Source organism: Macrotis lagotis, chromosome 1, assembly GCF_037893015.1.
Source record: "Macrotis lagotis isolate mMagLag1 chromosome 1, bilby.v1.9.chrom.fasta, whole genome shotgun sequence".
NCBI classification, from domain to species: domain Eukaryota; kingdom Metazoa; phylum Chordata; class Mammalia; order Peramelemorphia; family Peramelidae; genus Macrotis; species Macrotis lagotis.
The window spans coordinates 583,081,250-583,108,928 of NC_133658.1; the positions used below are offsets into that span (position 1 = coordinate 583,081,250).

The 27,679-nt window shown below is 36.9% G+C and overlaps 2 protein-coding genes across 3 annotated transcripts; one reads left to right on the forward strand and one right to left on the reverse strand.

The window, feature by feature from the left end:
• Positions 1 to 959: 959 nt before the first annotated feature.
• CEP19 (centrosomal protein 19) lies at positions 960 to 6,468 on the reverse strand. 2 transcript variants are annotated; one of them, XM_074214781.1, is made up of 3 exons: positions 5,936 to 6,468; positions 5,112 to 5,314; positions 960 to 4,021 (listed from the first exon to the last, which is right to left on the reverse strand). In XM_074214781.1, exons 2-3 carry the CDS (start codon positions 5,236 to 5,238, stop codon positions 3,660 to 3,662), a joined length of 489 nt encoding a protein of 162 aa, XP_074070882.1. In that variant the 5' UTR covers positions 5,239 to 5,314; positions 5,936 to 6,468; the 3' UTR covers positions 960 to 3,659. The 2 variants fall into 2 exon arrangements, with proteins under 2 accessions (XP_074070882.1, XP_074070881.1); XM_074214780.1 differs by having other exon boundaries at positions 961 to 4,021; positions 5,112 to 6,468.
• Positions 6,115 to 25,914, forward strand: PIGX (phosphatidylinositol glycan anchor biosynthesis class X). Its single transcript, XM_074214779.1, has 6 exons — positions 6,115 to 6,342; positions 8,175 to 8,238; positions 9,430 to 9,571; positions 18,325 to 18,538; positions 20,516 to 20,616; positions 24,721 to 25,914. Exons 1-6 carry the CDS (start codon positions 6,225 to 6,227, stop codon positions 24,862 to 24,864), a joined length of 783 nt encoding a protein of 260 aa, XP_074070880.1. The 5' UTR covers positions 6,115 to 6,224; the 3' UTR covers positions 24,865 to 25,914.
• Positions 25,915 to 27,679: the final 1,765 nt, after the last annotated feature.

A 27,679-nucleotide genomic window follows, 5' to 3' on the forward strand; every position in this document is an offset into this window, starting at 1 on the left:
CCAACTGAATGACAGAATTCTACCTGGGATTCTAATGCTGCCTTCTCTCTCCTTCCATCTTTTTCAGGTTTTGAAGATCTGGTCCTGAGTCCTAGACTCTGTGGCTCTGTGAATTCCTGATGCTTCCTGATCACCTGCCTTGAGTTCCTCACATTATTTGCTTTTTCTGGTTTTCAGGTTCTGATTATTCCCAAGCTTGCTCACCAATAAATAAACACCATCTATTGGTGGGATTGTGAAAAGAGGAAAAAAATGTTTTTCAAAGAAAAGATAATGCTAGACTGATTAGAAATGAATTGAAAGAATAGAATTGAAATAAATATTTTATTTAGTCTAATCAAGGTAATAGATGTTCTTCATCTACTTGGTCTTTTCTGTGTGGATGAATAGGTCAAGCAAGACTCCATTGACTTAATATCTCTCAGGAGAATTTGGCATCTGAAAGACTTTACTATTTATAAAGAATCTCTACTTAACTTTAACCCAAGCTGGTTCTCTTCTATCAAAAGTGGTGAAGATCTTAACCAGTTTATAGTTCTTTTTTCTTCAAATGATATGTTAACAGAATTATTAAACAAGGTTACTTCTACTGTTATATCTTCCAAGAAATCCAGAGTGATCTTAATATGTGGGTGGAAGATTCCCTGCTGTAGAAGATATAAAAGGCAAACTTTTATTCTATCAAATTGAGTGGTTTGTATTTTTATGTAATCAACAAACAGATCCCTGCACTCTACATCTTTCACTTAGTTGTGAGAAAGTAAATGTGATCCTTTGTTGAATATTGCTTAAGAGTGTGTTTAAGGGGCGGCTAGGTGGCGCAGTGGATAAAGCACCGGCCCTGGAATCAGGAGTACCTGGGTTCAAATCCAGTCTCAGACACTTGATAATTACCTAGCTGTGTGGCCTTGGGCAAGCCACTTAACCTCATATGCCTTGCAAAAAAAAAAAAAAAACAAAACCCTTAAAAATAAAAAGAGTTTGTTTATTCCCTACTAATGCTGATCCAGGATACCTTCAATTCATGATTTGAAGACTTTCATAAAAAATTTATGTAGATGTGAGAGAGGCCATAGGGTGGTAATAATTGAAGTTCTCAGATTTCATTATGCATTTCAATGAACAGTATTCTGCTGGTAAATATTTAACAATTGGTTTTCCAAAGGAAAAAAGTATGCATGATACACTTTTAAGTTTAGTCTATATTACTAATATTTTATGCATCATTTTTTGCTAATGAACAATAAAAAAATCGAGCCTTGATTTATAGCATTTGCTGATTTCCAAGACATAAATACTCACACTGAAAATTTAATAATTGACTCTTGAGAGTTGATACTGACTCTGGCGTAACTCTGGATGAACACCTTACAGAGTCTGTCCAGCTAGAAGTAGTCTGGGAAAGTCAACATTGTAGGAAAATAAGCTGAACCCAGACTTGCAACAACTAGGTAGTTAGTTGATAGAGCATTGGACTTAGAGTCAGAAAGACTCGAGTTGTACTTTTGCCTTAAGTCATTCATTAGCTATGTGACTCTGAAACTCTCTTGGCTTTAGCTTCCTCATCTGTAAAATGTAAAAATGGATATAACAGCACCTACTTAGCAGGGTTGTTTTGAGGCTCAAATAACATGCAAAATGCTTAACAAACCTTAAAGTGGTATATGAATGCTAACTATTATAATTAAAAGGATGAGAGTAGGTGACTTGTTTCTATAAATTGCAGGGCTTTTTTCTTTTTTAGTGACTTCAAGTTCCTCATTAAAGGTCTGTATTTTCAATACTGCCATCTTACTGTGTTGCTATATGGCAATGAGATGCCTTTGAAGAATTAATAAATATTATACAGAGCAATGGAGAGGCACTTGGTGGGTGGGAGCAGGTTGCAAAATGTAACAAGGAAGTCTGAAGGATGCATTGAGGAATTGTATGAATGGAAAAGATGGACTGGTAATCTTCTAGAAAGAGGGATGGATGACAGATGGATGACAGCTAGGGTAATCCACTAGTGCTTTTTTGACAATGAGAAACAAGGACAGCTTTTAGCATACTGGTTGGACCCCCTTACTTTTGGGAAATCATGGACAAGAGCCACGTACACAATGGGCAGATGTGGAAAGATGAAGATTTGCACTGTTGGAAGGCATTCCTGAGTCATTGGAAGCCAAGATACAGGGTTAAAAGTCAGACAAGGATAAAGGTACCTTCTGAACAGGTAAGAAGTGTTAGTTCTAACAAGAGTAATTCTGGGGAGACTTTTTGACATGGTGGAAATAGAAAGACTGATAGTTTTTTCAGTATATTTCATTATTTATCAGATGATTTCTTGGGGCTAACTATGTTATTAGTCTGTAATGTTTCTCAAGTGTTCCATTAAGTTTCCACATTTTATTTAATCTCTTTATCTTCTCTAGCATCTGGTATGGTACATTGTGTCAAACAATTTGTACACAGTACATATTTGATGTTTACTTGTATAAAATATTCTTAATCAGTTCATTAACTTGCCAATTTATCATTTTCAAATTTTATAGTTTACTTTTTTCTAGACACATTTGCTTTTTGGTATAAGAAACTGAACTTATTTAGTACAATTTCTAAAAGACAGACATCAAATTGAACAAAGTAATAACAAGATTGTTCATGTACATACCTCCTTTTCTTCTGTGCATTTTAAGAAATGTTTTATTGAAGCTTAAGAAATACTTGTTTCCTTCCTTCCTGCAGCATTGGAGATGTGAGTTACCCCTCTTTGCAGGTCCTCTGACTTCAGATCCCATATTCTTCCCATTGTACAATGCTGTCTCCCAAGATAGAAAGAATAAGTGGTGTTCAGCCTGGCAAGAAACAGCCTAACAGGCTGGGGAGGGGTGGGGCAGGGCTTTTTAAAGAAGAGGGACAATGGAGAAGGAAAACGTGTATATTTTTTCCTCTATCTGCTAAGAGACCTGGACTCAAGCTCTCTCAAAGACTTGCACCCCCTATGTTCCTGGGGGATTTGTTTATTGGTTAGTATTCAAATGACATTTTATTTCACAGTTTTTAGTTTTGCTTCCCTAATTGAATCTGAGAAATCCTTGAGAACCCTGTCTGTTTTATATACAAAAGCTAAGTTTTACCTTTTAAAAGAAAAATGCCTGTCTGTCATCACTGATAAAAGTGTAAGAATGAATAAGTAGGAGTTGTGACAATTTTTCTATTTCTTTAATAAATGATTATTATTATTTTCTTTAATGAAGTACTTTGAGCTGACATGTAAAAATTCATCTTCCCTAAGATCCAAACTTATGAATTGGACAGACTATTCTAGTCACTCATTTTTCACTATCTACTTTTTGTAGCGTCAAGAGTTCAGAATTGGGGGATGCCTATCTATATCAGCCTTTTCCTAACAGGCCAAGGTCCCTGATTTATCATTAGAGAACATTTGTTTGTATCTGTAGAATACCCCTGGTCATACTATACTTGGAGTAAATGATTAAGAAATACCAGTGTACACAATGAGTACTCAATAAATATTTGTGGATTGGAAAGTAACACAGTCAAATCTGTTTTGGCCCAATATGTACATTTAGTGTTCACTCTGTAACATCTGAACAATATTGTCTGAAGTCATACAGATTTCTTGGAATCCCAATACATTTTAATCTTGTTTAGTATCAGAATTCATCATCTGACTCTGCATCCCAACTACAAGACTGTAGCTGCTCATCTTGTGGGAATTCTATTTCAATATCATAGACAAAATCTGGATCATCCTTCTTTTTCTGATTCTTCTTAAAGAGTTCGTCCATAATGCTCTTCCTCTTTGCAAGTTCCTTATCATCTAGTTTGTTCAGGTCTTCCTCAGGATCAATGGATGATTCCCGCTGAATTTGTTCCATAGTTTGATCCAAGGTCTGCCCCCATAGAAAACCTTTTAGAAACGTGAACAACTTCTCTAACTGTTGCAGAGACACACCCTCAAGGTAGACCTTGTGTCTTGGGTTATACTTCAGTTGTTCAGCAGCTCTACTACAGTCTGGGAAAAAAAAATATTTACACTGTCAGTGAAGGAGAAAAGAAACAAATCCTTAACTTGTAATGGGCTACATCTAATGTGGTGTCGGTGCTACAGGCTGTGGGTTTTGATATTCTTCCCTAACCCAGGGTAGTAGAGAGGCTGCATTATGCAATGGAAGGAATGACTTGCAAGTCAAAAGCTTAGCTTTTGAGTCCCTGCTCTAACATATGCTTACAACCTGTGTGACCTCTGGCCAGTCCCCTTATCTATAAATCAGAGATAATGATACTCTAAGTTTTATGGCATTAAAGAAATATTTGATATTATTACTAGGTCTCTGAAATCAGGGAGAGGAGTGGTTTTGTCTTCAGATGTTTTGTGAATAGCATAATTGGTGTTGAATACATTTTTATTGTTGGACAGATGTCCAATTTGTCTTTCCTTCTGCTAGAGACAAGATTGAGTCATTTAGAAGGCAGGGTTAAGTACAAATTTTAGCTGGCATTGCTTAAAAGTAAAGGGTCAGTGTACTGCCTAAGAATTTATATTTTTACTATGATAATTATGTGAAAAGGCGGGAATTAATAACACTTCATTTAAAAAATTTGGATTTGTCATAGTTTGAGGTATGGGAAATCAAAATCAAGGTGAACATTGGGACATGCATTGCTCATTAAATTCTGGATTAGCAAGTTGTTAGAAATTTTTAGTTCTATAGCTTAACTTACTCCTTTGATTTTTTTTTTTCCAGACTAATTGAAAGAAGTGGGGATTGCTTAGTCTGGATGAGAAATTATGACTTTTTTTCAAATATCTGGAGAGATTAGATTTTTTTTTCTTGATCTCAGAAGGCAGAACCAGGATTAATAGAAATTAGTTGTAGGGAAGAATATTTTGACTTAATATGAGAAAAAGGTTCTTCTGAGTCCACAATGGGATTAACTAAACGTCCCATAAGGAGAAATCTTTTCCACAGACTGAATGCTGACTTGCAGGGGATTCTACGAAAGAGATTCATGATTTAGGTGCCTCTTGAGTTCCATTTCAATTCTTAAAAGTCAATTCTAACAAAGGTGAGTTAGGGTGGGGAAGATGCAACATTCGATACCTGAAAATTTGGAAAAGTTTCGGATTGGCATGATACGCTGGCGATTTTTATCCTTGGCCTCCCCTTGATAGATCAAAATGATGGCCGGAGGCTGGAATTTAATTCCACATTTCTTGGCAGTGTACATGATTCTTATCCACGGCTGTTGGGCAAATCAGAAGGAATCTGATGGAAGTATTCTAGTTAGGCGCATAATTGACTTCCTGATAAAGGAAAAGAAGATTATTTCAAATCTATTTTCTATTCAAGTAGCTGATGTTCCTCGTTCTTCCTCACTTCATAAGTTAGTTCTAGGGATTCAGGGAAACGAAGAGATTTATTATTTCCTCTTTGGAGTAGTTCAGCAAAATTTGGTGGGGGCATTTATAGTTCACCAAGAGGTGAAGGTTTCTTCAGAGAACTGGAACATTCCGTATCACCCCTAGGTTGGCTCTGGATTCCTGGGTCGACTCTGGAATCTAAGGTAACCTCCCGGAGGAGGGTTCGTTCAGCAGGTATCCCTAGCGAGGTGGTGTGCCTCAGAGTTCGGAAGGCCCGGGCTGCACGCCCGAGGCAGGTTGCACATACTGTGAGCACAAAACTCCCAATCTGTAAATGAAGGTAACAGGACCTCGTGGGAATCGTTGTGGGCCTAAGAGTGTTGGCACGGGGGCTGCACCTGTCCGGAGGTGTGTCCAGTAGCGGAGAGCAATCTAAGAGGTCCAGAACTGTCTAGGAGCTCTAGGACGGCAACCTGGAGGGTCCGGCCCCACGAGGGGGGCCCGTGCCCCGGGAGGGAGAGCGGGAGCGGAGGGCCGCGCGGGGCCGGGCGGCCCCGGGGTTACCTGGGGGTCCAGGAGGAGGTGGAGTGGGCGAGGACCGGACGCCGCGGCTCCGGCTCTCCTGCGACTGCGCGGCCGGGGCCATCACCGGGGCAACGGCGCCGGCTACGTCCCCCCGGCTCCCGGGGGCGGGGCCTCTTGGGGGCGGGGCGGAGCAGGCCGGCGCTTGCTGCCTTGGGCCACAAGTCACGTGGGTGAGGCGGGGTGGGGCCGTGTTCGCGGGAATGCGCACGCGCCGTCCTCGGCCCCTCCTCCGCCGGGCTCGCGGCTCCCTCGGGGCCTTCCCCCGGGCATGCTCCCGCCTTTCCCTTTGCCCGTCCGCTCCGGCGCCCGGGCTCCTCGCGCGGGCGCCGGGCTCCTGGCCTGGGGGGCGGCCGTGCTCCTCAGCTGCGCCGCTGCCAGCCGCTCGGGTAAAGGGAAGGCAGAGGGAGGCTTGGCCCGGAGCCCGGGGCGCCCAGTTAGCAAGGCGGGACGAGGGCTGGAGGGGCAGAGGCCCGCACCTCGGCGGCGCCGGGCCTCGGGCTGGCGCAGTGCCCGGATGTGGGTGCCGCCGGGGCGGAGGCCGGAAGGGGAAGGACGCTGTTCCGCGTCGCGCCTCTGACGTCTTCCGGGCCAGATAACAAGCCTCCCCCGACGCCCGGAGAAGCGGCACGTGCGTGCTGCCGCGCGGGCGTCCGCCGCTCTGTCAGGCTAGGATGCGGGTCCGAGCCCGAACACACCGGTCCAGCAGCTTGAGCCGAGACCCCGCACCTGGGCACACCCACAAGCCCCCCTCCCGAGCCCACCCAGGCAGCGCGCGCAATCTGGGGAGGGTGTTTTTTTTAATGCTTTAATACGATTACTGTCTGCCTGGCTAGAAATGAGGAATTTAGAGGCAGGACCCACTTCTAAATCGAACTTGCTGGGGAACACATCTGGCAATTTAAATTCCAATATTAAGTAATTGGACTTAAAAAAAAAAACCCTTTCTTTGCCCATAACATCTATTTTTCTTGCATATCTTAAAATCATAATTCCTGTGGAAACCTTTCGGTGTAGTATCGGAAGTTTGGTCTTTTTTACAGTGGAGTTTACTAAGCACGCCTCCAAGCCTGCACTCCCTAGTAAAATGAAATTGCCTCAAAAAAGCCCTGTTTTAATTTCAGTTTTGAATCTCCTTTTGCATCAAGCAAATATAATGTGAACTCTAGCTTTATGGAAAAGGAAATAGGGCTTCTTAGATTTTTAAGAGATTCACAAATTGTGAATAGGGAACTTTTCCAAAGTATTTGCAAATGTCAGTTTTGCAGTTTTGTTTTCATTTTTACAACTTTAAACAATTTTTGCCATTCATTCAATAAACTCATTTGCGTATAGAATATTGGGATAGCTAGGTTGATAAGTGGATAGATTGAGGACCTAGAGGCTGAAAGGTCTAAGTGTCGCTTCATCTTGGGCAAGTCACTTAACCTTATTTGCCTTAGTTTCTCATTTGTAAAATCAGCTACTGAAGAAAATGATAAACCACTAAAGTATCTCTGCCGAGAAAAATCCCAAATAGAGTTCTGTGGGGTGGAAATGACTGAATAACAATTGTTCCGGGGAGCTTTGTTGACTTCTTAAACTACTTTATTACCAAATTTCTTGTTACTCTTAGATTTACAAATTTATAAATCATTTTAAAACCGTCTTTTTCATTTCTTCTCACCTTTCCAAAGAACATATAGACTATTTCTATTTTTATAACTATGAAGACTGAGAAAGAAATCACCAGTATTTTCAAGGAGGTTGCTGTACCTAGAATTAGAATGAAGAGCACCTAGGTCTCTGGTTATATTTTCAAATATTTGATTGTCTTGGATTTACTAGAATTAGATGAAGTTTCTTACATTTCTCTTTAAGTAAAACTGAAAGTGTCCCAATTTTTAAAAAAAAACAAACCATATTATTTAAGGAATTCAGGATCAGATTTTCCAGAGAAGTCAGTTGAGAAATTTGTTGCAACTTTTTTTTTGATTTTTTTTTTTCAAGGCAATGGAGTTAAGTGGCTTGCCCAAGGCCACATGGCTAGGTAATTATTAGGTGTCTGAGGTCGGATTTGAACCCAGGTTCTCCTGACTCCAAGGCCAGTGCTCTGTTCACTGGGCCACCTAGCCGCCCCTGCAATTTCTTAAACAAATGTTCTTTTCAGGTCTTATTACCAAAATATATAGGGGAATCAACTTTGTCAGTTTCATAAAAGGTCTCTTTTGATTGTTTTTAGGAAAAAATGCCAATTGCTCGGAGATTATCCTCATACAAGAAATTGTGAAAGATGGCTTTCACAGGTAAGTTTTCTTAATAAATTGGTGGTCACCTGTTTCAGAACTTTGTTTTGTATAATTCTCGGATAAAGTAAATTACTAATATATTTAGGACATCTGAAATCAGGTATTCACTTGGTCTGTTGATGTATATCATTCACTGATTCCTCTGAATTGTGTTTGAGAATAGATATAGAAATAATTAATTGAGGGAAAAAAATAACATTGGTTTCAGACCGTATCATCCTCCCTATAATTTGTGTGGTACTCTTACTTAGGAAGGATATAGCAAGACATCAAGTATGACTACAAAATAGCTTTTTCAAACCACTTTTACTTCTTATGTTGTTTCTCTGTTAATTATGCTCTATTTATCCCTGTATAAGAAGGGGCACCTAGATAGCACAGGAGATAGAATGCTGTTTGGCATGTCAAGAAGATTTCTTCCCAAGTCCAAATCTGACTTCACTGTCTGTGTGACCCTGGACAAGTCACTTAACCCTGTTTTCTCAGTTTCCTCATCTGTAAAGAAGGAAATGGCAAATTACTCCAATATCTGCCAAGAAAACCTCAAATGGGTTCATGAAGAGTTATATATTACTGAAAAATAACTGAACAATAATAATTTATCCTGTATATAACATATTTGGGGACAGGGTCTTTTTGAAGAAATATTAAGAAGCAGTTCTGGGGCAGCCAGGTGGTGCAGTGGATAGAGTACAGGCACTGGAGACAGGAGACCTGAGTTCATATGTGGCCTCAGAAACTTAATAATTGCCTATGTGACCTTGGGCAAGTCACTTTTACCCCATTGCCTTAAATAAAATTTAAAAAATAAAGAAGCAGTTCTTATGTAGTATATGAAAAAGCAGGCTTTGCAGAAAAAAGGAGAAATTGAATGAATAACTGGACATTGGGAAGAGATCAACATTTAGGGACAGGAGGAAGAACATAAGATGTATGGTAACTAAAAAGTGTTAGTTGAGTTGAGGGAAACTTAGGAGAATTATTTGGGGAACATAATGGGTTTTTGAAAAAGTTATAGCATGATTGTCATAATTTGACCATTATGTGAAAAACCTTTATCCAAATAATTCATCAATATAACTTTTCTAAAGTTAGTACGGCTTAATTTTGATGACATGAAGCATAACCTATGGTTCCTAACTGAGAACTGAATGAAGATTATTTATTTTAAATTTATTTTTCTTTTAGAGACTTTCTAATAAGAGTGAAACTTGGCACAAATATTGAAAATTCACAGACCTGCAATGTTTTGATTAAATATCACCTCCCAACAGGATTATATGTGGACCCATATGAGTTGGCTTCATTACAAGAACACAATGTGACAGAGGTATAGTTATTAAGTAAATTTTGGATGTGGTTATTAGGTAATTTTTTTTTGAATATTTTACATCAGAGATGCTACAGCTTGTGGAGAAAAATAACATTGTCAGCCAGGAGATTGTCTTAATTATTTGTTCATTTTATTAACCATATCTTGAAAATATTTCAAGAATAATATCAGAATTATATATATATCAAAATATGTGCGCTTGTCAGGAATAATAAACACTTAACATGTATCTAGGTCTTTAAGAATTTATTAAGTGCTTTCCTCATAACTACCTAGAATAAAATTGTATATGAGTTTTATTTCCCTCATTTGACAAATGAGGAAACTGAGGCATGGAGTAGTTATGGAGGAAAGAAGGAAACAAGCTTAGATTAAGTGTTGATTATATGCTAGATAATGATACAAATACAATCAAAAGAATGACAATTCCTGCCCTTAATAAACTTACATTCTAATGGCTAAAGAAAAAAAAAAACACTAAAGAGAGTGGGAAAGGATGGGGTGGGAAATGTACCTGAAAAGGAAGGGTGAGAAAGCTGGAACAGGGGTGGAGGGGAATAAAAGCTGACAGGTTCCTCTACTAAATAGAAGCTCTAGGAGGAATTGTCAGTGTTGGTCCTTGTGGAGGGTCATCCCTGGAGGAATCATCCAGGCAGAGAAAGGCTACTGCAGGGTGAGGAGGCCTAACATTTTAGGATGAGTTGTCATAGAGGGGGTTTTGTTATCTAGAAATTAGGAACAGCAGGGAGAGAAAGGAGATTTAAATGACTTTGAATATCACTACTTCCTTCTTTTCCTGCAAAGTATCTCTTCCTACTATTTTAAAGAGCCATTGGCAACATATATTCTTTTGAGAGTAGGCCTAGTCCCCTCATGAGAACTAATAATACGCTAGAATATACTGCCATCCAGGAATACCAAGAAGAAGAAATCTGGGCCTTGGCTCTTCTCCCCCCCCCCCCACCCCCAGCATCAAGTTTTGACCATTTTTTTTGTTTTATCCTAAATTTGGCAAATAACAACAAACATGAACATTTCCATATGTATAAGAGAATAACCAGAAAAGAAGATTTTATATGAAATAGCATGGGTTTTTGGTTGTTTTTTTTTAATATTTACTGAATTTCCCTCCCTAGTTCCAAAACTGTGCCACTTCTGTGCCACTTTCTGAATTTCTTATCTCTTCTCTTTGTTTTCTTTAAATTCTTCATTGACACTTTTCTTTCTTTTAAAAATTTTTTTTGGATTGTTATTGTTACCCCCCTTATCCCCAGATTTTTCCTTGTAACAAGTGACAGAGTCAAGTAAAACAAATCCATATGTTGACCCCTTTTTTTTTGTTTGTTTTTTGTTTTTTTGCAAGGTTAAGTCACTTGCCCAAAATCATACATCTAAGTAATTATTAAGTGTCTAAAGCTGGTTTTGAATTCAGGTCCTCCTGACTTCAGGCAGGGCCAGTGTTCTATCCACTGAGCCACCTAACTACCCCAGTTAAATGACTTTTAAGGGTTAGATGTCTTAGAATTTCTCTAATATCATGATTCACAACCTTGTATACTTTCTCCTTAAGTTAATTTACTTCTTTATAAAAGGAATTTGTAAATCAAATGTGATTGGGAACCATCAAATTATTGATACCCAGTTATCCATATTTATTGGGATCTCTTTCCTTTGGCTTAGCTGTATCATGGTTGTGTTCCTGTTCTGAGGGGCAAAGTAACTTCATGAGAAGTAAGGTTTTGGACCCAATTTGATGGGGTGCACATATACACACATATACCTACACACTCACAAATATATAACATATGCTCATGTATGTACATGTAATATACATGTGTATGTGTTTGTAAATAACTCTATATGGAGAGAGGTTTATTTTTGTTTTACTGAGTGGTGTTTGCTCTCCTTTTGAAGTAAATCTTTGTCTTAGGTAATAAGGACCAGATGTGTAGTATGGAGTAATTCTCTTTAATTTTTGAGCATTTTGAGAAAGAAACTAAGATGGGTTCATTAGAAACAAGTTATGCCAAACTAATCTCTTTCCTCTTTTTGATAGAGTTATGAGTTTATCAGGGAATAATCCTAATGTAAACACAGGATTATAGGATCCCAGGTTGAGAACTGGAAGGGAATTTTGAAATCATGTATTTTAAACCTCTCATTTTGCAGGTGATGAGATTTATAAACCAGAGTCAAAATAATTCAGAAAGTGGTGGAGCTAGGATTCAAACTTAGGCCTTCTCATTCTAAATTCAGTCCTTTTTTTTAGTGTACTGTGGTTTCTAAATAATAACATAAAGGAAAACAACCTATAAATGTTGCTCCAAGTCCAATGGTGATCTCTAAGGTATGAAAGAATCCTTAAATGGGATTCTAACTGAGATACTTTCTTGGGAATTAAATTTTTCCAAGTTGGCCGACCTCATCTAAGGCAGCTTTCCTGGCTTTCTCTTCTAGAGTCTTGGAATTTAGGATATTTTGATTTCAGCAAGGCATTTGACAATGGACAAGATGTAAAATGTACCGTGCAGGTTCATTTATGGGAATTCTTAGTCTAACTGGACAGAAAGATTGGGGATTGAGAACAATCTGGTTTTTGCTGTTTGCTTTTTTTGCTATTTGGTTTACCTAAAAATTTGATTCTTTAAGGATTATGATATTCAATCTTTGCTCCCAAATACCTCCACTAGAAGAATATTGTTATTAAAAAGAAGAGTTTTTGTTTCTAGAAACAGACTGGGATCTTTGAAAGCTCTGGTGCTTCCCAAATGGTATCTAGCCTACTCTTTCCCTCTTACAGACATTATACTTTGTGATTTTAACACTATATTTCTAGGATAACACTAGGATTTCAAAGTTTGAGTTTTTTTGTTTTTTTAGCAGCAATTTCATCCTGTTGCCTTACACTGAGCTTGTAGTCAGCTGAAAGCTCTAGGGTTCTGTGAATTGCTCTTAGGCTAGCTCTCTTAATTTACACACACACATACTCATGAATATAACATGCACAGCACATACATGCTCTTGTATGTATATGTAACACATGTGTGTACATATGTGTGTATATATTATTGAGTTTGGTAATAATTCTAGAATTTAAGTCAAAGAACCTTGTCAAAGTCTGGCTCCAGCAGGGGCTTTTGTGGGCAAGTCACAGCTTCTCTAAATATTGATTTCCCTAAGGACCAGGGATTAACATTGAAAAAAAAATGGTCTTGTTTTACTTATATGAATTTAATGGTAATCTCTGTGTATGTAGTTCCAGATTTAGGTCTCTATTCCATTCTTCTCCACCATTGCTCCAATCTCATATTTCTGACTGTCTGAGAGGTAGCATTTTTCTATTTGACTTTTTATTTATTTTTTCTCCGTCTTCCCTCTCCTAGCTTAAAAAAGCAAACCAAACCCTTGATTAAATAGGGAATAGTTAATTAAAACAGTTTCCTGAATTGTTGATATGCAATAACATATTTCTTATCCTGCATCTTGAGTCTATCACCTCTCTATGAGGAAATAAAGATCATATTTCATCACTAGTCCACTGGAATCATGTATGATTGGTTATTTCATTTATCAGAATTCTTAATTTTTTCAAAGTTAATTGTCTTTACAATGTTGTTATTACATAATTGTTCCCCTGGTTCTTCTCATTTTATTGCATCACTTCATAGAAGTCTTCTCAGTTTTTTCAGAAACTGTCTCTTTGAACATTTCTTACGGTGCTGTAATATTCCTTTGATTTATATTTGCTTTTCTATTCCCCTATTGGTAGGTGCCTCCTTAGCTTTCAGTTCATTGCTATTCCTCTCCCTCTAAGGCAGGTGTGTCCAAAATACAACCTGGGGGCCTCATGCAACCCACAGTGAAATTTTTTGTGGCCCTCTGTGGATTTACTAAATGCTTTAGTAAAGGAGCCAATGCAGAGTTCTCACTAAAATGGCAAATCAAAATATATTATCTCCTGTTTCAATAAAAACTTTTAAAAGGAAAGTTGGGGGGCAGCTAGATTGGCACAGTGGGTAGAACATCGGCCCTGGAGTCAGGAGGACCTGAGTTCAAATCCATTCTCAGACACTTCATAATTACGTAGCTGTGTGATCTTGGATAAGTCACTTAACCCCATTGCCTTGCAATCAAAAAACCCACCAAAAATTAAATTAAAAAAAAAAGTAAAGTTGGACAGCTTGGCTATAATGTATCTAAATCTGTTAGTGGCACCAGCAGTTTTCTAGTATACAAGACTCATAACTTTAGATTTTATTTTTTTCTTCCTCTTATACATCATTAGTTGCTAAGTCCTGTGGTTTCTCCCTCCAAGATAACTTTTGTATTTGACCCCTCCTCTCTGTTTCCCCTGCAACCATGTTTATTTAGGGACATCGCTTTTTTTCTTTTAATTTTTTTCACATTGCTGCAATAATCTTGTAAAAGTAAACATGATCCCCTCTTCCCCCATAAATATAGAGAAACCTCAATAAAAATAAGAGGGAAAAAAAAGTGTACTTCAGGGATTCATCTCTTTAACAGTTCCTTGATGATTGTCTAATCCTCTCCAATATATCCACTAAACTAATTCTTGATTAATTTAATGAAATGCTCTAATACTATAATATTGCCCCCTCTATTTTCAAACTTTCATTGATTCACTTTTGCCTGCTGAATAAAGTATAATCTCCTGATCTTGGTATTCAAGTCTCTCTCTATAACCTGGTTCCTCATTCTGTTCTCCATGTTCATTCAAATGAGATTAAACTCTACCTCCTGGTTCTGCCCTTTCTAATCTCAGTATCATTGTTCATATTAGGCCTCTTGCATGGAACAGATAACACAATTCCCTTTCCCTCTTCCACTTCTGCATATTGAAATCTCTTCCTTTCCTTCAAGATGTTGCATACTCATCCTAGGGAGGAAAGGTAGGCCTATCCAGATATTCTATTGCATCTCAATATGACTATTACTTGTCTCACTATTATGCTTTAGGTCACCCACAATTTTGGTTCTTCAGAGATTCAGGTATTCTATAATTCCCATAATATATTATCTAGAAACTATTGTTATAAAAAGATAATTGTGCCAGGGAGTAGTTTCATATCAATGAAAGCAGGTATAATTTCTCAGTTACAGTCCTCTACAGGAAATTCTAGATTCAGTTCATTGTTCATCTGCAGTGCCAATCAAGATATGTGAGCTGATTGATTGACTATCCAATTTAATTTCAAAGTTTGAATATGGGCATGGGCATTTTTCACCTATTAACATTTTCCTATGGAAATTTTCAGCTGAGTGTTTTAAGTGGTTGTAGACCACTCTTCATTTAGGAGACTCCAAATATTCCCAGACTTGGTACAGTACAACATAATTTGCAATTTAAGAACATAAGGTGAACCTTATAATCTATCAGGAATTCCTCTTGCATTTGGACTTTACACAGGACATCTGCAGGCAGAGATAATTTCTGTGCTCTCTGGGTCTCTGCTTAATATTGGTTAAACTTAAGTAATAAATGTTAATAACCAGTCAATGTCTTTACCTTTATTTGTTTCCCATTTTTTTCACCAGTAGGTCTGTTGCTTAGACCTTGTTGAGGTGGCTGTACTTGAATAGTGTCTTCATCTGATCTTTTTCCTTCCTTTCAATTGGGTGCTGATTTTGACCTTTATTATAATTACTTGATGTCTGCACACATGCCCACTCTGAAATAACTTTTGTGTCAATCACTTGGCTTTTAAAGGGGAGTCCACTGAGTTATTTTTGTGATGATGTTTGACCATGTCTTGCTTCTTCTGCTTCTCTAAATAAGCTATTCATGATAGATACACAGGTGGTTTCTCACTATTCTCTAAGGCAAGTCTTTGACCTCTTTCATGTCTCCAAACCATAGTTGACAACATAATTTGGATGTCTTCTTATGTGCCACTTGGAAGCTCTTGTCAGATGCATTGTAAGATTTCTATATTTAACTAACTGCAACATATGTTGGTTTGTTAATAGTCGTTATCTTTATGGTCATCTTTTTCTTTACATTTGCTCCAACCACTGAAAGATGAGATGACTAAGTACCCCAATAAAAGATGTTCCTTTTTGTAGGTGGACTCTGACTTCCAACTTCTTTGTTGGTTTTTCTTAAAGAAGAGTCTGGTTGACCCATTTAGGTGGGACTTCTTTCAACCTTCTGATTTCATTGATACCTTCATCTGGGGATCTTGGAAGACTTTATAAAGAATGTAGTCTCTGAACTGAAATTCTTCTCTCAATTTCATTATCTCTAAAATGAGGAGGTTTGACTAGGTCAGTAGAGGGGAACATCCTGCCCATAGCTCATATAATGCCTGTGGTCTGGTGCTGCCATGGCAACCAAAGGTGAGACTTGAAATTCAGTAATCTAGGAGCTTTTTAGGGGTGAATTAGTTAAATATTTGACAAATTATAGCAGGGGAATGATGTTATAAATATCCAAATGGCCTTTGTCAGAAAAACGGTTTCCCACCCTTGGACTAGATGATCTCTTTTTCCAGGGCTAAATCCTGTGTTGGCTTGGTGTTATGTACATCTCCCCTGAGCCCTCACTATAGCTTGGCATTAGTTATAAGACACTATTATTATAATTGCCACTTAACATATCTTCGTTTATCTACTTTTTTTCATCTATTTCTCCCTCTATTACTGCTGTTGCCATCATCATCACCAGCATCATCATCATCATCATCACCACCACCATCAACACTGCCACCACTTTAAAATTTCCAAAGAACTTAATAAATATCTCATTTGCTCCACAAAACAACCTTGGGATATAGGTGCTATTAATGCTCCATTTTCTCAAATGAGAGTTATAAAAAAGTGCTAGACAAATAGTAGGCACTATTAAATGCTTATTCCCTCCCTTCCCATATTAACAGATGAGAAAACTAAGGCATGCAGAAGTTAAGAATCACACCATTAATAAGTATTTGAGGCTGGTTTTGAATTTAAGTCTTCTTGACACAAGGTTCAGCCCTCTAGCTACTGTATTACCTAGCTGCCCTGGCCTTTTTGTTGTCTAGTAGGTAAAGTTCAGACTCTCTAGAGGACTAGAAAGTAGCTCTTTCCTATCTGGCACTATACACCCTATCTTCCCAGATTTATAGCATACTCTTCTATTCCTCCACATGAATTCTATACTCTAGCCAAACTATATTTCTTGTCCACGTCCTGTACTTTCCTGATCACAAACTTTTGTATAATATCCTTTAGACCCAGAAAATCTCCTTCCTTTTCCTTTTGCCTATTGAATTTCTAACTATTCTTTTTTTTAAAGATAACTTTTTATTGACATGTTTTGTTTTTACACACCAGGATTTCTCCCAGTATCCTTCCCTTTTCCCCTTCTAGAGACCCAGTCCATGTAAAAGTTAATATTTTTAAAGGAAAAAAGGGAAGATACAGGAAAGGAAAAAAAAATCAGCAAAACTGATAATACATCAAATTCATTAAGTAATATATCAAAAAAAGTCAGAAAATGTATGTAATATTCCATACTCAGAGACTTTTCTGAAAAGGAATCAGTTAACCATCTGTTAAAATCTAATTTAGATAATATCACCAGGAAGCCTTTTTTAATCTCTCTCCTTTAGGCAGTTTAAGGAATTAGCACTTCTCTAATGTAAATTAATTTTTGTCAATTTTTTGTATTGTCTTGTATTTTTTTTTTTGGTATCAGTTATTTTTCCTTTATTTGTGAGAAAGGATCTGGTTTTATCTAATTCCAATATTGATTGCTAAACTCTATTACCATCATGAGTTACCATTTTTGTTGTGTCTCACATCATAATAATTTTTAAAAAATCCAATACAGTCTGTATACTATGTGAAAAACAGAACTAATTGCCTACACACTGACAATTGACTTCCTGATCAGGCTGACCACGGCACTTTGTCTTCTGCATGATTCCCTTATTTGCCCCTGTGAAGAACAGGAAGCTATTAGTATGACTTAATCACTTTAGCCTCCACACTATCCTTTTGTTTTTCGGGTTTTTTTTTTTTAATAGTAATAGATAGCACATAGATTTGGTAATACTGGCATATTTTCACTCTTTCAGGAAAATATTTTATTAACAAAACCAGGATACATTGATTATGTCAATGTTCATGCTCCTACTAGGATGAATTCTGGCAGCCCTCTTTTTCCAAGAACTTCCTTGGGCTGCAGTGACTTTGCATGTAGCAGCCTCAGCAAAGACTTGGACATAAGAGTCATTTTCTTTTAACTAGCCAGTCTTAATTAAATAGAGTTCATATCTTTTCCTCTGTAGATTCTAGGGTCTCACTGATTTTAAATGGAAGGAAAATTACATCCTTACTTTCATCAACCTGTAATTGAAATTTAGTAGTTTCTTCAATTATGGATGTAGGAAGTAGACCAAAGTAATATTAGACAGTAGATCATAGTAAAATTGGGCTTTAGTGACTTGTGAAAGGGGGCCATTAGAGAGAGAGAGAGAGAGACAGATAGACATATAGACACATATGCAAGATTAAGGGCCCCTACTTTAGGAGAATATAACTCCTACTGGTGTGAAGAGGTGAAGAGAAAGTTTAAATTGAAGAGGAAAATCTTATTTTTCTTTCTTAAAGTCTGAGGTATTAGGAATGGGGAGAAAGTTATATGTTGAATAGGGGGAAATATGCTAATTATTTCATTTTTCCTGCCTCTATATGAGTAGTGAGTCTTTGGGGAATTTTTTTTTCTAGATTGTTTTCTCTCTTTACAGGCAATGATAATTCAAGATACTATTGACTTAGAAGCCCCTGACTATGCAGCTGAAGAATTTGATGTCTTTGTTTATGCTAAATCAGATTCCCAGTGCTCTGAGTGCTTCAGCACGATTTTGCCTGTTCACTGCCGGTATCACCATCCTGAGGAAAAAGAAGAAAGAGCTTTTGTGATGGTGAAGAATCCAGAATTATTTGTCAGTTGTTACAATGGTAAGTATTGTTTTTAAAAAATGCCCCTAAAGTAAGATGAACAAGTGTGTCATTGAAAGAGAGGATGGACCTTTGATCTCTTTGGTACAAGGACCTACCTTTCCTTGATGGGGAAACTCACTCTACCAGTGCAGGTTGTACCTTTTTGTGCCTTAAAGTTTTAGAGGCTTGCCCAGAACACTGAAAAATTAAGTGATTTGTTCACAGCAATGAAGAGGGGGTATGTGGCTGAGGAGAACTTGAACCTAGGTCTTCATAACCTCAGTGTTAGCTCTCTAATACTGCATTCTGCCTCCTCTTATAGAGAGTCTCTCACATACTTGAATAATACAGTTAACTTTTAATTATTTTTTTAAATTGAGTTTGAGAATCTCTTTTAACTTTGTTGCTTCTCTGTGATATGAAGTAACTGAATGTAGAATGAACCAAGTGCTGATGACTGTTAAGTACTGATAATGCTGTAAAATTTGGTAACAAGTTTATGATCATCACATATTTTGTTTCACTATATAAGAATATAAAAGTTGTCAGATTGGGTCATTTTGGTGATATGCTTTCCTCTTAGATGATGACTTCAGATTGTTAGAATTGTGTCACCTGAACATCCTAATTTTCATTAAAAAATCGATTATTTAGCTATCAATATCTATGAATTTTAGTTTTTTTTGGGGGGAAATTATTGATATTTTTAGTCTAAAACCATTTAGAGTTATGAATTCCATGCCTGTAGAATCTTTTTAGACAGAAATGGTACTTTCTTATTCTAAATTTCTTTCTTTAAAACTTCACGGAGATTTGTCCCTAGTTCTAGTTCAGTGGAACTGGGTAAACAAGTTCATGTTCAGGGCAGTCAGATAGTAAAGTCAGTGAAGTGAATAGCGTGCCAGACCTGGAGTTGGGAAAACTTGAGTTCAAATCTAGTCCCAGACAGTAGCTGTGTGGCCCTGGGCATGTCACTTAACCCCTGTCTATTTCAGTTTCCTTGGTTGTAAAATGGGGATAATGATATCTCCTAGGTTGTTTTGAAGATTAAATGAGATAATATTTATGAAGTGCTTATCACTGGATCTGGCCCATAGTAAATACTTATTGATTAAGCTTGTCCCTATTTGTTCCTTTCCCTTCCCTCCCCCAGCCTTCTTATATTACATTATGAAAACATAGAATAGACTGCTCTGTTAATCATCATTAAAAAAACGAATAGGGGGTTGGCTAGGTGATGCAGTGGATAGAGCACTGGCCCTGGAGTCAGGAGTACCTGAGTACAAATCCGACCTCAGACACTTAATAATTACCTAGCTGTGTGGCCTTGGGCAAGCCGCTTAACCCCATTGCCTTGCCCCCCCCCCCAAAAAAAAAATATGAATTAAGCACCTAATGTCTGAAGCATGCCATGCTAGATGTTGGACACTAACAGAGATAATTGTAATCTACTCTGTTACATGATAAGTGCTTTTGAAAATCATAAGATGGGGCAGCTAGGTGGTGCAGTGGATAGAGCACCAGCCCTGGAGTCAGGAGGATCTGAATTCAAATTCGGCCTCAGACACTTAATAATTATCTAGCTGTGTGGCCTTGTGCAAGCCACTTAGCCCCATTGCCTTGCAAGAAAAACTGAAAAAAACTTTAAAAAAAAGGAATTGGAAAATCATAAGATGGATTGCTTTATGAAGTCTGCTATGCAAGGTTTCCATTGCAGGTTGAGATGTGTATGAAAATCAGGAGGGTTTAAATGTATGTTGGACTGATGCATATACATAAAATGCCATCCACAAACATATATTAGGTGCTTACTGTTCCAGGCACCACGAGATACAACTATAAAGATGAAATGATAGTGAAATGAAGCAACTGGTCAAAAAGACCTTTGCTAGTGTTTAAGAGATGCTGATATTCATCAGTAGCGTCACATAAAAGGTTTTCTTTCTCCTATCTTAAGTGAAGCCTTTACATATCTTGTTATTTCTCTTTTCTTAGATGTTCCTTCTCTGAACTGCTTGAAGCAGTATGTTATGGAAGCTCCTTGTTCTGTGAGAAATAAGTATATCTGTCAGTGGAACAATGTGAAGTATAAATTGGTAAGTTGATTTTTAAAAAAATGTTTATTCTTAATGCTATGATGCTTCTGTCACAGTTAGTTAGTGAAGTTTTAGGACATGACCTATGAGAGGTGATTAGTTTCTGCCTCCAGTACGGAAAACCACCTTTTAGGTTTGTCAGTGTCTCAGCCGACTCCTTTCATCTCTCCAGAATCATCTTTTCTTTCTTCCAAAATAACCAATTTCTTACCTCCAGCTGTTGATTTTTCTTCCATTCTTGGTCTCCCTTCTTCTTCTGAACTTTTAAATTTTTTATGTCTTTGTTTATAGTTCTTTATTGTTGGTGTTCAGTTATGTCTGACTTTCTTGTAATTCCATATCAGATTTTTTGGCAGAGAGACTGAAATGGTTTGTTATTTCTTCTCCAACTCATTTTATAGATGAGGAAACTGAGGCAAACAGGGTTAACTGATATACCCAGGATCACACAGCTTATAAGAGTCTGAGACTGGATTTGAACTCAGGAAGATGAGCTCTCCTAACTTCAGGCTTGCACTCTATTCACTATACTATGTGACTGCTCCAAGCTATTTCCAATTCTTTTTTAGGCCTTAATTCTGTGTAAATAGTATATGAAGCCATTTTGCATCAAAACCAAATAGGTTTAAACTTATACATGTAGCTTATAGACAGATACAAAGTGGAATTATATCACACTATTATAAGTAGCTGAGTGGATAGAGCATAGAATCTAGCAATTAGGCAATACTGACCTAAAATGGGGCGGCTAGGTGGCACAGTGGATAAAGCACTGGCCCTGGAGTCAGGAGTACCTGGGTTCAAATCCGATCCCAGACACTAAATTACCTAGCTGTGTGGCCTTGGGCAAGCCACCTAACCCCATTTGCCTTGCAAAAATCTAAAAAAAAAATACTGACTTAAAATCCAACTATAGATACTGTGTGACCTTAGGTAAGTCATTTAACCTCTATTTGTCTCAGTTTTTTTATCTGTAAAATGGAGATATCATCATCTATCTCTAAGGTCTTTATGAGGTACAAATGAGATACTATTTGTGAAGCACTTTGGGAGCCTAAAAGTTATGTAAAATCTAATGATTATTAATATTCTGATATTTGAGACATGTTAATCTTAGAGGCAGCTATCAGTAGATAGAGAATGGGGCCTGGAAGTCAGGAAGATCTGAGTTTAAATCCTGCCTCAGTCAGTTATTAGTTGCATGACCCTAGGCATGTAACTTAACCCCTATTTATCTGAGTTCTACATCTGTAAAATGGGACTAGAGAAAGAAATGGCAAATAACTCCAGTATCTTTGCCAAGAAAATCCTATAGGTCACAAAGAATTGAATGCAAGTGAACAGTGACAACAGTAGCAAAGTCATTGCTATTAGAAGTCTAGCTTTCTTACTTGGTTGATAGACAGCTTTATGCCATAGAGACGTGTTCAATATACATGTTACTCTTTTGTAGTGGAGTACCTTCTTAGAGCTAGAAAATTATTTGGGTGTTCAGGAAACTAAGATCTCTTGTTATCAAATGAATTGCTATTGACCTATAGGTGACTAAATTTTTGAATGCTACAATATTGCTGGGAAGTTATATTTGATTTATAAGTCCATAGGGAGTGGGATTAAGTTATAGTGTGATGACAAGGGTAAATTGGTAGTGGAAAGTTCTGGGAGATAATTTCACCATTTTAAAATAATGTAAAATTGGCCCTTAATACCTTATTCTTTTGGGGCAGCTAAGTGGTGCATTGGATAGAGCACCGGCCCTGGAGTCAGGAGTACCTGAGTTCAAATGTGACCTGAGACACTTAATAATTACCTAGCTGTGTGGCCTTGGCAAGCCACTTAACCCCATTGCCTAGCAAAAACTTAAAAAAAAAAACCCAAAACCTTATTCTTTTTAAGAAGTTGCTTTCCTCAGTGGATTTTTATACCTCCTTTTCCCCAATATACTTTTTAAGGAGTTGTTTTATTTCTTGCATAATTATAATTTCTTTTTCCCTATTTTTCTTCTACCTCTCTCATTTGATTTTTTTCCTCTGAGGCAATGAGGTTAAGTGAGTTGCCCAATGTAACATAGCTGGTAGGTATTAAGTGTCTGAGGTTGGATTTGAACTCAGGTCTTCTTGACTCCAGGGCCGGTGTTCTATCCACTGTGCCAACTAACTGCCCCTCTCATTTGATTTTTAAAATTCTTCCAAGAGAACTTTCTCTTTGATACTTTTTCACATTTAGACACTGTTCTCGTCTTCTGAGTTTGTGTTTTGTTCTATCCTGTTACCATAGTAGCTAACAGGGCTTTTTTGTTTGTTTTTTTGCAAATTTTTCAGCCTTTATTGTGATTTTTAAAATTGACCTCTGCTCCTGGGGCACAGGGGTACTGTTCCAAACTTCTTGTACTGGAGGCCTGGGTCTGGTCATTGACATGCTGTCATCTCACCTGTTGGGCTGAGGTTGCTAGACCTAGTCTAGGGGCCTCCCAGTCTGTCAAGCTTGACCACTAGCCTGTTGTGTTGGGGCTGGAGGCCTCTCTGCTGGCCTGCTGAGCTGGGACAGTGGGTCCTTGGTTGCTGATTTGTCCTGAAGCTAGGAACCTACCATTGGTTTTCCCATTCCTTCAGTCCTTCTAAGTTACCTTGGGCTGGAAAATTGTTTCACCCTGTCCCTTTGTGAATTCTGTCTCTCTAGAATTAGTTTTGAGGTGTGATTTAAAGTTATTTTGAGGGAAATTAGGGAGAATAAAATCATTTTTTTGCTTTTTTTCTTCTATCTTGGCTCTGCCTCTTTCCTTAATACCTTAGATGAAATTTGAAGTCAACCTATTAGTGCATATTGCATTATTTTAGATGATGTCTTTTTTTTTAAAGTCACAATGAAATTAATGACTTTATTGAGGTAGTTATGACCCTTATAGATATGATTTATTTTAACAGTGAAAAAGAATAAATTGATTTTGAATTTTATGAAGCTTTCAGGCATTGTTTAGTCCAACACATTTTACATAAATAAGGAATCTGATCTAGAGTGTTAAGTGACTCCTTCAAGGTTGCACAGATGGTAAAGCTAATTGTTATATAGATTAGATGAATACCAAATTTGTGGTGACATGAATTTAGAAATGAAGTATTTGATTAATTTTAAAAGAAAACAGACTATTTCTAATTTACCTAGCATATTTTTAGGGTTGTCTATTTCCATGAGACTTTTGAAGCTAAATTGACAATAGGAAATTAGCTATAGAGTGTATGTAGGCAGTGCTTCTGTTGAACTGGAAAATTAGTTTAGTTGCAAAAGACAACAGTCAGTTGTGAAAGTTCTTGAGTAAGATTTTTCAAGTTGGGGAAGAAAACAATAAGATAGAAGAATGATGAGAGATTTTGTAGTTTGGGTGTTAATTTGCTACTTTTATTCTTTCAGTATTTCCTAGCATAGACTTCCATTCAACTTTTATTTTATTTTTTCTCAATTGCATGTAAATACATTTTTTAACATTTAATTTTAAAAATTTTGAGTTCTATATTCTTTTTTTCCACTGCCTCTCCCCTATCTTGAGAAGGTAAGCAATTTGTTATAGATTATATATTATATTTTGCAGTTATACAAAAATTTCCCTATTAGTCGTCTAACATATATATTACTTAATGAGATTCTTGTAAAAAAGAAACAGATCTTTTTAGAGTTAGGTTACTTATATAGACCAAATAAAACCATTGTAAAAAATTGAATTTTATAAATATATTAATATTGCTTAAGGTAAATATGGTAGCTGCATTGAGATCTTGAGATTTGTTACTATTCAAACCTCAGTTATAAGGTTCCAAGAAAGCCTCCATAAATGTGACTTTAGCAGTGAGGTTGGGAACAGGAAATATAACCTTGCATCATAGAATAAGCTGTTCATCAAAAGAACTTGCATCAAACTGCACTTTTAAAATTTAGTTTGATAATTATTGGCTGAAAGAGACTCACCAGAAAAACAACAAAAAAATCAGCTGATAATCACCTTCCCCCAATTTAGAGATTAAAAGTGATTGTAAACACTCCTTTGATGAATGAGTGTTTACAGTGATCCTATTATCTTAAACTTAACTTGTCCACCCTCTCTCTCCATAGGCAAATCAGAATGCTATACTACAAGTTCCAGTGGGGCTAAGAATACATTGTCTCATCGTATGTGTCCTGACATTGCTTGTTACAGTCTTATGTTCTGGTCTCATCCTTACAGCAGTCTTCAAACATGGTCATTTCTCCCTGTGAAAATGTAATATAATGATTTGTGATAGTCTAAAATTATGGCATTCCTTTTTAAAAAATATGTTGTTTTCCATTTATATACAATAGAAGTTTCTGCCTGTCATTTTTGGGTAAGGTTTTGAACTTTACAGCCCCCCCCCCACTTTCCCTACCTCCCCCCAGAAGGCAATCTAATAAACTTTACACTGTTTCCATGCTATGCATTGATCAAAATCATATTCTTGAGGAAAAAAATAAAATATTAGAGATAGCAAAATTATGTAGTTCATAAGACAACTTAAAAAAAAACGAAGGTAGTAGTCTTTGGTCTTTGTTTTAACTCGATAATTCTTTCTCTGGATAATATTCTCCATCACAGATAAGCCTAAAATTGTCCCTTATTATTGCACTGATAGAATGAGCAAGTCCATCAAGGTTGATCGTCACCCCCATGTTGTTGTTGTTAGGGTGTACAATGTTCCTCTAGTTCTGCTCATCTTGCTTAGCACCAGTTCATGCAAGTCTTTCCAGGCTTCTCTGAATTTCCATCCCTCTTGGTTTCTCTTTGTTCAGCCATTCTCCAATTGATGGACAATCACTCAATTTCTAATTCTTTGCCACCACCAAACAGGGCTGCTATGAATATTTTTGTACAAGTGATGTTTTTACCCTTTTTCATTATCTCTTCAGGGTATAGACCCAGTAGTGGTATTGCTGAATCAAAGGGTATGCCCATTTTTATTGTCCTTTGGGTGTTATTCCAAACTGCTCTCCAGAAAGGTTGGATGAGTTCCAGCTCCACCAACAATGCATTAGTGTCCCAGATTTCCCACATCCCTTCCAACATTGATTATTGTCCTTTCTGGTCATACTGGCCAATCTGAGAGGTATGAGGTGATACCTCAGAGATGCTTTAATTTCCATGTCCCTAATCAGTAATGATTTAGAGCAATTTTTCATATGACTATGGATAGCTTTGATTTCCTCATCTGTAAATTGTATGGCATTCCTTTTAATTGATGGCATTGTATTTTAATTTTTGTGAAACCAATTTAATAAAAAAATATAGAATGGTGTTTTGTAATTTCACCCAATTTTTACTTAAGGCTGAAATTTAATGCTGAATTTGTGCTCGGTAATTTTTAAGTGTCAATATAAACAATTTAATTCTTTAAATGAATAAATTATTTTTTAAAGAATAGATCAACCACAAGACTAAATCCTTTGAGAGTAAAAAATGTCTTATTTATCTTTATTTTTTTCTATATGCAGATAGATGAATTTCTTATATTTTTGTCATTAATAATGTTTTAAAAATCAGGGAAAGCATGATAGATGAGGAACCACAATATTTCTAGTCAGACATTGATTGAGGATTAATTTTTTTTGAAAAACATTAAAAAACATCTAGAGGTTTAGGGAGAAATAAAATTAACACAAGAGATTATTATTACCAAGAGCAAAACAATATATTCATAGCATTCTATTTCTATCTTTTATTATACTGCTATCTATGGTGGGGAAGGGAAAATATTAATCGTGGGGAAAGAAAAATTAGTGAAGCTACTTAATAAACTTTAGTGTAAGAGAATTGTGAAGAACACAACTCAATCTGCTTCTTAAACTTTTTATAAAGTCAGTGCTTTCTATGAAGTCTTGTGTGTTTCAAGATTAATTTACAGATTGATTTTTTAAAAATGGAACTAGTCACTGATATATTTGGTTAAAAAATGGGAAATAAGGCTAGCAGTAGGTGAATTTCAAAATAATACTGTGAAATAAATGTGCTGCTAATGAATAAATCAGGATATATTATTTTTTAAAATGTGTTTTAATTTATTGTATTAGATATTTCCTAATCAGTTCTAAAACTTTAACATTCATTTTTTTTTTTTAAGTGTCTGAGGCTGGATTTGAGCTGAGGTACCCCTGACTCCAGGGCTGGTGCTCTATCTACTGCGCCACCTAACTGTCCCAACATTCATCTCTAAAAATTTTAAATTCCAAATTTTCTTGCTCCCTCCTGCCTGTCAGTCTTGCCCTGACAGGGAATTGATTAGGAAATATGTAATACAATAAATTAAAACACAGAACCTTATCTTGTACAATATCAGGCTGCCACACCATTTCCAAACCATTTCTGGCACATCCCCCCACCCTAATTTCTAACTCATAGGTAAATAGATGATAGGTAGATTGACAAGTAGATAGACAGATAGACGTACACATTTCTCTCTCTCTCTCTCTCTCTCTCTCTCTCTCTCTCTCTCTCTGTCTCTGTCTCTGTCTATATTTTTCTTCTGTTAGAATGTAGGTTTCCTGAGGGCAAAAATTGCAGTGCCTATCACATAGTAAATGCTTAATCAAGCATGTTTTCTTTTCAGTCTAATTCAGAATAAGAGTTCAGTTTCTGTCTTTGGCCTGATAATTGAAAAGACAACATTTTTATAGGTAAATTTTTTTAAAGAGATTTATCATTAGAAGGATAATTTTTAATTGTTAAAAAGTTATTAAACCACAAAGTTGTCCAAATAATTTTGTGACTTACTAAAGTCCTTGCTTCTAAGTACAGTATGTCTCCTGGAATAATTTTACAAGTAGAATCAAAGAACTCATTAAGTTGTAAGAGACTTAAAGATGACGTAGTCCAGCCATCACACTTCATTTTACAGATGTGGAATGCATATTAAGATAGGAAGTGACTTCTCTGGAGCCACACTTCCAAGCTAGTTATATAACCACAGAATATTACCAGTTGGGTAGGACCTTATTGATGAATTTATTTCCATTTCCTTATTGGACTCTAGCTGAGAAAATTGAGATGGAGACTAAGTGACTT